Source organism: Carlito syrichta, unplaced genomic scaffold, assembly GCF_000164805.1.
Source record: "Carlito syrichta isolate Samal-C Ts95f unplaced genomic scaffold, Tarsius_syrichta-2.0.1 Scaffold302017, whole genome shotgun sequence".
NCBI lineage: Eukaryota > Metazoa > Chordata > Mammalia > Primates > Tarsiidae > Carlito > Carlito syrichta.
Window position 1 is genome coordinate 364,363 of NW_007246113.1, and position 11,476 is coordinate 375,838.

Here is an 11,476-nt window from a genome sequence, read left to right on the forward strand (position 1 = left end):
TAAAATACTGGTTAAAAAAGATTGTGCTTGCTGAAGTCTGAAGAATGAATTAGAAACAAGAATGGATATGGGCAGGTTAGTCAGGAAATTAAAGAAAACAACCAAAAGATCATGGTAAATTTGAGTAAAATACTGTCAACAAAGACAGAGACATTGCCTTAGTCTGTAGACAGATTAATGAATAGGGTTTTTTGATGGGCTGCAATTGGAAAATAAGGCAGAAGTAAAAAACGAATCTAATAACAGATGAAAAAGACAAATTCCTAGAAACACAAACCTAGCAAAACTAAATCACAAAGAAGAGAAGCTCTGAATAGACCTAGAGCTAGTAAGGAGATTGAATCAGTAATCAAACGTTTCCTGACAAAGAAAAGTCTCTGACCTGATGGCTTTATTGGTGAATTATACCAAATATTTAAATAACTCTAATCCTTCTCAACTTTCCCACAACTGAAAAAAAGGAAATACTTCTGAATTTATTCTATAAGACCAGCAAGTCTGATTCCAAATCTCTACAAAGATACTACAAGAAGAGAAGACTAAAGATCAGTATCCCTTATGAATACTGAAATAACAATCCTCAACAAAATACTAGTCAACCCAATTCAGCAGGATGTTAAAAATTATATACCACGACCAATTGTTGTTTAGTCCTGGAATGCAAAGACAGTTCAACATGGGAAAATCAATCCATATAATATATCACACTAATACAATGTAGGTTAAAAAAACACACACATACATGATCATCTAAATTGAAGCAAAAAATTTTGACAAAATGCAAATACCCTTTCATAACAAAAAAACCCTCAACAACTAGGAATACTGTATAAGGAATAATAAAAGCCACACATGAAAAATCTACAGTAAATATGTTCAGTGTTGAAAGGCTGAAAACTTTCCCTCTAAGATCAGAAACAAAAAGCAAGGATGCTTGCTTTTGCCATTTATATCCAGTGTAGTAGTAGAAAAAGCCCTAGCTGGAGCAATTAGGCAAGAAAAAGAAATAAAAGCATCCAAATTGAAAAGTAAATTTATTTCTGTTTGCAGATGATATAATCTTATATATAGAAAACACTAAAGATTGTATAAAACACTGTTACAACTAATAAATGAATTCAACAAAGTAGCAAGATACAAAAACAACATACAAATATCAGCTACACTTGTATATACAAACAATGAACAATCAGAAAAGGAATTTATGAAAACAATGTGATTTACAATAGTATCAAAAGAATAAAACAATTAGGAATTAGCCAAGAAGGTAAAGTAAAAGACATGTACAATGAAAACAAAAAATGCTAAATAAATAAATAAATGAAGATACAATCAAATGAAAACACAATCCATGTTCATGGATCGGAGGACTGAATATTGTTAAAATATCAGCACTACTCAAAGTAATCTATAAATTCAAGGCAATCACTATCAAAATCCCAATATTTTTAACAGAAATAGGAAAATCTATCCTAAAATTCAGGAATCTCAAGAAACCCTGAACAGTCAAAACAATCTTGGAAAAGAAGAATAGACTCACACGTCCTGATTTCAAAGCCTACTGAAAGTTATAAAAATAAAAGCAGTGGAGTACTAGTATAAACACACACATAAAGACCAAAGGAACAGAATACAGAGGTGGAAATAAACCCTTGCATATATGGTCAAGTAATTTTTACCAAGAGTAGCCAAGATCATTCAATGGAATAAAGGACAATCTTTTCAACAAATGGTTCTGGAAAACCTGTATATCCACATGCAAAAGAATGAAGCTGGATCCGTACCTAATATCACATATAAAAATCAACTCAAAATGGCTCAAGGACCTAAATGTAAAATTTCAAACTATAAAAATACTAGAAGAAAACATAGGAAACACCCTTCTGAATATCAGAGTAGGCAATGAATTCATGACCAAGTCCCCAAAAGCAAATGCCACAAAAGCTAAGATAGACATGTGGGACCTCATCAAACTGAAAAGATTTTGCACAGCAAAAGAGACCATCAAGCGAGTAAAGAGATAGCCCACAGCCCTCTGACAAAGGCCTAATATCTGAGATCTATAAGGAACTCAAATGAACCAAAAGGAAAAAAACCCAAACAATCCCATTAAAAAGTGGACAAAAGACATGAATAGACACGTCTCAAAAGATGACATACAAGCAGCCAGCACACACATGAAAAAATACTCACTCTCACTAATCATCACAGAAATGCAAATCAAAACTACAATGAGATACCACCTAACTCCAGTAAGGATGGCTATCATTAATAAGTCAAAAAACAACAGGTTTTGGTGCTACTGCAGACAGAGAAAATGGAACACTTCTATACTACTGGTGGGAACGTAAGCTATTTCAATATCTATGGAAAGCAGTGTAGTGATTTCTAAAAGATCTAAAAATTCATCTTCCATACAATTCAGCAATTCCTTTTCCAGGAATATACCCAGAGGAATATAAATAATTCTACCAAAAATTACAGCTGCACACTCGTTTACTGCCACTCTATTCACAATAGCAAAAACATGGACCCAACCCCGTTGCCCATCAGAATGGACTGGATAAATAAAATGAGGTACATATACATGATAGAATGCTATGCAGCCATAAAGAAGAACAAAATTATGGTCTTTGCAGCAGCTTGGATGCAGTTGGAGACCATCACAGAACTCTCACAGAAACATAGAACTGAATACTACATGTTCTCACTCATAAGTGGGTCCTGAACACTAGTCACGTTAGCACAAGGGTGGGATTGGCAATTGCTAGGTACTGCTTGTGGGGAAGGGGGGAGTGACAACACATTGCACACTTGGTCCACTACCAGGACGGGTGAGGGCCCGCTAGAAGCCCAAACTTCACCTGCATGCAGCCTGTTTACATACCAAATCCTCACTTGTACCCTACAACTCTTAGAAAAAACAAACAAGCAGCAGTGCGGTACTATTATAAAAAACAGATACATAGACCAATGGAACAGAATACAGAGCTGGAAATAAACTCTCACATATATGCTCATATGAATTTTGACCAGGGTAGCTAAGATCATTAAATGAGGGGAAGGACAATCTTTTCAATAAATGGTTCTGGAAAACCTGTATATCCACATGCAAAAGAATGATGCTTGTTCCATGCCTAATATCACATATAAAAATTAACTCAAAATGGATCAAAGACCTAAAAATATGGCTCAAACTATTAAGACTCCTAGAAGAAAATGTAGGGTAAAATCTTCATGACACTGGATTTGGCAGTAACTTCCTGGAGATGACACCAAAGTATAAGCAACAAAAGAAAAAAACAGACAACTTGAACCTTATGGGAAAAAATTGTGAATCAAAAGATACTCAACAGAGTAAAATGGCAACTCACAGAATGGAAGAAAATATTTGCAAATCATATTCTAACATAAGATTAATATCTAGTATAGAGAACTACTAAATCTCAACAACAAAAAAGACCCAATTAAAAAATACACAAAATTCTTGAATAGACATTTCTTTAAAGAAGATATACAAATGGCCAGTAAGTACATGAAAAAAATGCTCACCATCACTAATCATCAGGAAAGCGCAAATAAAAACTACAATGAAATACACTTCACACCCATTAGGATACTACTATGTATATTAAACAAACAAACAAACAAACAGAAAATAACAAGTTTTGGAGAGGATGAACCCTAGCACGCTATCAGAAAAAGTGCTGGAGAGGAAGCAACCCTAGCACACTATCAGAAAAAATGTAAACCAGTATAGCAGCTGTGGAAAACAGTACGGCAGTTCCTTGAAAAGTTAAAGACAGAATTAACATATCCTGAAATTCCACTTCTGGGTACTTATCAAAAAAATAAATGAAACCAGATTCTAAAAGTTATTTTTATATACACATGTTCACAGCAGCATTGTTTACAATGGTTAAAATGTGCAAACAATACAAATGTTCACCAACAGATGAATGGATAAACAAAATATGGTATATACATACAAAGGAATATTATTCAGCCTAAAAAATGAAGGAAATTCTGACAGATATTGTATAATTCCACTTTTATTTGGTACTTATTGAGTAGTCAAAGTCATAGAGAAAATTAAATGATGGTTTTGAGGGGAGGAAACAAAGGAGAGTTATTGTTTAGTGTGTACAGAGTTGCAGTTTTACAAAATGAAAAGGGTCATGAAGATGGGTATTGGTGATAGTTGCACAACAGTATGAATACATTTAATACCACTAAATGGTACACTAAAAAGTAGTTAATATGGTCAATTTTATTTTGTGCACATTTTTCCAATAAAAATGAAAAATACACCTAAAAATATAAATGCATATATACTTAATTTGCAAGGGTTTGTGCATAGAGATCTACATAAACTACAGTTTAGCAACCAGTATTAAAATAGCATAAGGAATAAACTAAAAACACAAAGGTTCAGTACCTGTCCTTTAAATAAGAGGGTTCTGTGCTTTTTATTAGTTTTCCTGGGAGGCTGATGCACACCGACATTTGCCTATTACTGCTTTAGAAACAGTTGTGGGGGAGAACCTGAGAGTAAGTGTCGTGGAGAAGGAAAGAAGTAAAAGGAAACAGGAGAGGGTTATTAATCAGTCTGATAAATGTAATGTGTTGTGAATTGAGGAGACTGATTAACTCTGTGCACTTGAGGTACACAAAGAATAATAACTGTTATTATTACCATGATGACGTCTCTGTATCATGGAATAGTTTGCAGCCTGTTCAGCAGAATTAGGTACACTTTCAAGATACACTGCAAAGTAAAACAAGCAAGACATGTAACAACACAAATGCTATGATCCTGTGGAAGGGGGCTTTAAAAAACATCTACAATGTCAAAAATTAGGCTAAGCATATACTCAACCTTTGCACAGTTAAAAAAAAAAGTTACATTATGAAAGTGATAAAGGCAATACCTCGTTTAGCTGTACTCCATAGATCTGATGTGTAGGAGTCTCATTAATTTCTAGAAAGTCTAGCATTTTCATTTCGATTGTCTTCTTTATCAAGTTAAGAAAGTAGGTTTTTTTTTTGTTTGTTCTTTTAATTTCTAGGAGGTGAGATTTATTTTGGATTTTTATTACTTGCCAGTTTGAATAATCAGTCAAGAAATGTTGTTTATATTATTTCTACTTCTTAGAACTTACTGAAATTTACTTGTAGCCTAACATACATCTTTTGGAAGCACCATGATCATTTGAAAATATTTATTTCTGAGTACAGATATATAATAACAATACCTGAAAAGTAGCACCTGTCTGATAAGAATTATATAAAACAATAGCAATGTGTTTCAACTGCACACAGGTGTTAGTAATATGAAGATTTCACAAGAACTGGGGGCTTGGATTGATTTTATAAAAGTAAATGATTCTATAATGTTATGAATCTCAAAGTAAGAATAGAAGATGGCAGCAAAAGTGCAATGTGACAGGCTTTACTGTTATGAAACTATGTTCTCTCAAAAATAATCTGAATAAAAGTATATGTATACAAACTGAAAACATCAAGTTTAATGATTAGAATGATCTCTGGGAAATATAGTCACCCACACAGTACAGATGTCCCTTGATTTACGATGGGGTTACACGCCAGTAAACCCATCATAAATTGAAATTATTGTTAAGTTCAAAATGCACTGAAAATCATAGCTTACCTTGATTGTGATACCTTAGGTCTACCTTAAATGTGCTCAGAACACTTACATAACCTACACTTGGGCAAAATCATCTAACACAAAGCTTATTTTATAGCAAAGTGTTGAATATCTTGTATAATTTATTGAATATGTGCTGAAAGAGAAAAATAGACTGTGTTTGGCAACACAGTACACTGTAGAGTATTGGCTGTTTACCCTCATGATTGCATGGTTCACTGGAAACTTGCCACTGCCCAGCGTCACAAGAGAATACGGTACCACCAACCTGGAAAAGCTTCAAAATTCAAAATTTGAAGTATGATTTATATCGAATGCATATTGCTTTGGCACCACTGAAAAGCTAAAAAAATACATTGAACCACTGTAAGCCAGAGACCACCTGTAGTTCCACTGGATTCAAAGTTCTAACGTCTCTGACATATTTTTTCTTTAGTGTTTTCATACCTTTTTTGGAATTGAAAATGGAACATGCAATCCTACTGCTTTTTAAACCTAACGCTAAGATTAGTCAGCAGTAGCTTTCTTTTTCTTTTTTTCGAATAAATTTATCAAACCATTGGTAGTGATAAAGCACCTTATCTGAAGAATTCTAAGCAGCTCCCACCTTTTCCCAAATCAGATGAACCAACACTGAGTTATAATGCCTGCTCCCCTTCCAATAGTTCCACTTAATGTTTAAACATTTATCTGAATAAACAGAGGCATGTTTCAAAAATAAATATAGTAGAACCTTGGTAAATAATATCAGAATGAGGGAAAAGAAAAAAACCACTCAGCTTGGCTCAGTGATGCCTCACTCTCACTTTAGTAGATATATTCTAGTAAGGGTAGATTGAAAATAAAATGAAATTCAAAAAACAACTACAGAATAAAGTTTTCTCTTTTAAAATATAAAATAGGGAAAGAATAGAAAGAAGAGGTTGGTAAAAGCAAAATGACAATTAATGAAATAGATTACCCATTTGCCCTAGGGAGATTTTGATGGTAAAAGACAAACATTTTGATACCAAGTGAGAATCACTATGCATATTCTGTACTTCTACCAGCATACAAAATAATTGAGTTCGTTTTTCATACTTTATATCACAAAAATTTCCTCTAATATAGAAAATTACTAATCTAATGCTGAATATGTTTTTCTCAAATTTTAAAGTCCCTTGAATAACTCATTTCCCATTTCCCTTCCCACCTCAATTCCCTTACAGTTCAAGCTAATTTTCAATGTGATAAAAAATGTCACTGATCTATCTATTGTCAACCTAGTAGTTTACTTATTTACTATAACTAGGAATTCTTAGCCATGCAAGCCAGCAACAGTTCATTAGTAAAGGTATTTACTACCTGTATAGGGAACAAAACAAAAGGTTGCAGAACCAGAGTCCCCCTAAGTTTGATCAACTAACTTGTTGATTGTGGATGGATGTTAGCTAGTTTATCCTGCAATCAACATTCTATTTTACTTAGAAAAACGATAGAAACCTCACCTTATTGCTGGCAAATTAAGTTCTATGAACTTTTAAGAGGTGGTACTTTTGTCCCTGAAGAAGTTAGGATTTGGCTTTTGTTGATTTTTTATTTCTTTCTATTACTTTCCATGCAGAAAATGCCCTGCCTTCAGGAAAGGTTTGAGATAAAAATAAGCTTTCTGTAACTCAAGGATATTCAAGATTATATATTTCAAAATTATTTCGAGTTCTCTCTCAAATGCTTAGGAAACTTGTAGTACCTTGAATATGTAGTTAAATTAAAAAACAAGCATAAAAAATTTACTTAGAAAAATTGAATCAGCTGCTTTTGTATCAAATATCCAACAATACTTTATCTTTCACCACTGAAAAAATTCTACCAATACCATGCATATTATATTAATAGCATTTACACAGAGAATATATAAAACAAACTCTAAAGTCAAATAGAAATTAGTTTTAAATTATATTTTATATCATATGTTTATTTGTATAATTAACAATTTATTCTCTCATTAGTATGAATAGTATGTTGATATGCATAATCTTTACATAAAGTCATTTAAAATGTTAAAAAATGTATTATGCAACAATAATTGTAATTTGGTAGTAATTTCATACTTTAAAAAAAATGAATTGTGGCTGGGTTTGGTAGCTCAGCCTGAAATCCCAGCACTTTGGGAGGCTGAGGCAAGTGGATTGTCTGACCCCGTAGGTTTGCGACTAGCCTTGGCAACTTGGCGAGATCTCGTCTCTATAATAAATTAAAAAATTAGCCAGGCCTGGTAGTACGCACCTGTAGTTCCAGCTACTTGGAAGGCTGTGGCGGAAGGATAGCTGGAGCCCATCAGGTCGATGCTGGGGTGGCCGTGAGCGTGCCACTGCATTCCAACCTGGGCGACACAGTGAGACTCCAACTCAAAAACAAAACAAGGCCGGCTCGGTGGCTCAGCCTGTAATCCCAGCACTTTGGGAGGATGAGGTGAGTGGATTGCCCGAGCCCGCGGGTTCGAGACCTGCCTGGGCAACTTGACAAGACCTCATCTCTACAACAAATCAAAAATTAGCCGGGCGTGGTAGCGCCCATCTGTAGTTCCAGCTACTTGGAAGGCTGAGGCGGAAGGGCCGCTGGAGCCCAGCAGGTCGAGGTTACGGTGGCTGGGAGCGGCCATTGCACTCCAGTCTGGGTGACAGAGTGAGACTCCAACTCAAAAAAAAAAAAAAAAAAAAAACAACCCCCCCCAAAAAAAACCAAACAAAAATTATAAATACATAAATAAATTTTAAATATAATATTATGTAAAAGCATTTTGCCATTCAGTGGCTAACTTATCTGTTATGCAAGTCTAATTTAAAAAAATAACTTTGAAAGGGTGTAATTTAGAATACTTAATGCATTCCTTAAGATTTCTGTCTAGGAATTTGTTTGCCTTTCTCCTTCTCTACACTTGAACTACAAAAGAAAAATTCATGTTTTAATCAAGTAAATCAAGTTCTCTTGATATTCTAACCCCAGATCCAACTATTCCTTGTTTTCTTACAGTGAAATTTTTAGACATTCTTGGGCTAAGACCATATTATACACTATTATGGAAAAACATTTCAAACAAAAATTCAAACAAATTATTTTCTATAAAACACCTTTATTTTACTTAATTTCTATAGGGTTGACACATTTTATCCCTACAAATTTCAGCAGTCAGTGTCCAATTCTGTTAGGTTCACATTTTACTCTTAACACAATATGTTAGCAAAAAGAGGTCTCATCACTACTTTTCCTTATGCCTACTATAAAAAACATTTCAACTTTCAAAAGAGGAGCTATGCGTGAGAGTAGGTGATTGCATGAGTATATGTAAACATATGCTCTAGAGAAATAGAAAATAATTACAAAGTGGTTGAAAAGCTATGACTGTATAGCAAAATATTACATATTAATATATATTTCAATGATTAAGGCAGAAAAACACATTTATACTACTGATAAAATGGCAATTTATAAGTTAACTTGCATTATCTTTCAGCATCTCTCCACCTCTAAAATAGAGATAAAAGCACTTACTTCAGAGATGTTTATGGGCAGATAGAATAATGCACCTGAAAATATGAAGTCCTGAAGTGTTATTCTTAATTGTTCTAACTATAATCAGTAGTGTTGTTATTATTAAGATGAAACTTTGTAGACTGGCATTTATATTTGACTTTTGCAAGCTATTCCAACTTAAAATATGAAAATTGTGTTTTAAATAAGATTTTATCTACATTTAGTCCACAATTAAAGCTGAAGGCAATCTCATGAGTGCTAAGCTTCATGACAACAGTATAAGCAAGTAGTTACCATTACATAAATAAAATAAAATTTATTTAATAAAATCCTGGGCAAGCACATATGTTCATAACAAGGGTATCACAAAGAACAGTAATTCTTGCTTATTCACAGATTGTATGCAGCTAAATTACGTGAGTTATAAATAAATTAACAAGTGATTAAAATTTAGCAAAGAAATAGATTAGAGAAACCCAGTGTTAATCATAGTCTTTTTCCAAAATATATTCAGTTTAAAAACATTCATTTCATTCTATTCATCAAAATTATATATCTTGGTCACAACTCTCAAGCAGAGTCTTTACTATAGAGAAAACTAGATGGGATTAGATGAAATAATTCTTTTGGTTATTCTTTAGCTTCAGGATCATAATAGTATTAAAACTAAAAAGTAAATGTCAAGTGAAATTTCAAACTGAAATTACTGAGGTAAAATTGCTAGAAAGATTACTTCTTTGAAAAACCAGCTTTTCCAGCCTTCACTCCTTACTGTTTTTAGTGATTTTTTTTCAACTTTTGCTAGTAAATGAGAATATTTTTAGTGATTTTTAAATGTAAAATGATTGTAATGAAGCTAACATAGCTGAGTAGAAATAGAAGAATACTGGAATAAAACTTCCTGTCTATTCAACTGATGGTTGTACTGAGCCAGCATAGCACTGATATTTGCTTTCTTTTGGTTGGTTAAGCATTTCAGGAAATTTTATATTAATATGAAAGTATGCTTTAGCTAAACCTTTAGCTGGGCATGGTGGATCACAACTGTAACACTAGCACTTTGGGAGGCCAAGGTGGGAGGATTGCTTGAGCTTAGGAGTTCGAGACAAGCCTGGGCAACAAAAAAAGACCTTGTCTCTACAATAAATAAATAAATAAATAAAATAAATAAAAAGCTGGATACAGTGGTGTGTGCCTCTATTTCCTGCTACTCAGGAGGCTGAGGAAGGAGGATCACTTGAGCTCAGGAGCTGTGATAATCCAGCCTGGGCAACAGCAAGACCCTGTCTCAAAAAACCCTCAAAAGCAAAAATAAAAAAATCTTTTTTTTTTTTTGAGTCGGAGTCTCATTCCTTTGCCTAGTGCAGTGGCAAGCTCATGGCTCATCACAGCCTTGGCCCCCTGGGCTCAGGTGATCCTTCCACCTCAGCCTCCCAAGTAGCTGGGACTATAGGCATGTACCACCACACCTGGCTAACTTTTTGATTTTTTTTTTTTTTTTTTAGACAAGACTTCACTATGTTTCCTAGTGAAGTCCTAGGCTCAACCAATTGTCCCACCTCAGTCTCTGAAAGTGTTGAGATTACAGGCACAAGCTACTATGTGCAGTCTCAATCTTTCTAACTTTATAACCCAACAGACATAAAGGTTTTCTGAAATATTTGTATGAATTCAATCATATGTTGGAAAACAGCTACATTAGAAAGACACAAATAACAACATTATTAAGTACAATAATGATACCAGCATACATTAATTTTACAATCTATCTCCTTTTAGAGTTTGTAAACTAAATCTGCACATACATACCAAATCTGTCTTCGGAGGATCCACACACTCAGCAGAGAAATAAGGTGCTGAACTCCTGACTCCACTGCTGTCAGAAGTTGGCTTTGGAGGTTGAGCATGCTGTCTATAAGTAGCACTTTTAGGAGTCCAACAAAACAGGCTGATTGATTCTCGCACACAGCGTTCAATGTCAATTTCTAGACAGAAATTTTTTAAAAAACAAATGTATAGAATTTATATTGCTCAGTTGATGCATAAAACAATCTTTCCTAAATGAATACATCCAAATATGGATAAAATAATAAATGATTCAAAAAGATGTCAGTAAAAAAATTCATATATTATTCAGCATATATATGAATTTTTTTTTTTGAGTTGGAGTCTCACTCGGTCGCCCAGACTGGAGTGCAGTGGCCACTCCCGGCCACCGCAGCCTCGACCTGCTGGGCTCCGGCAATCCTTCCGCCTCAACCTTCTGAGTAGCCGGAATTACAGGCATGCGGA

General features: G+C 34.1%; 1 protein-coding gene across 1 annotated transcript in view; it reads right to left on the reverse strand.

Annotated features, from left to right (window-relative positions):
• TBCK (TBC1 domain containing kinase) overlaps positions 1-11,476 on the reverse strand; it is a 273,436-nt gene that overhangs the window by 95,860 nt on the left and 166,100 nt on the right. The window contains exon 23 of the mRNA XM_008055888.2: positions 10,994-11,169. Coding sequence (XP_008054079.1) covers positions 10,994-11,169 — 176 coding nt within the window. The remainder of the gene's footprint in view (positions 1-10,993; positions 11,170-11,476) is intronic.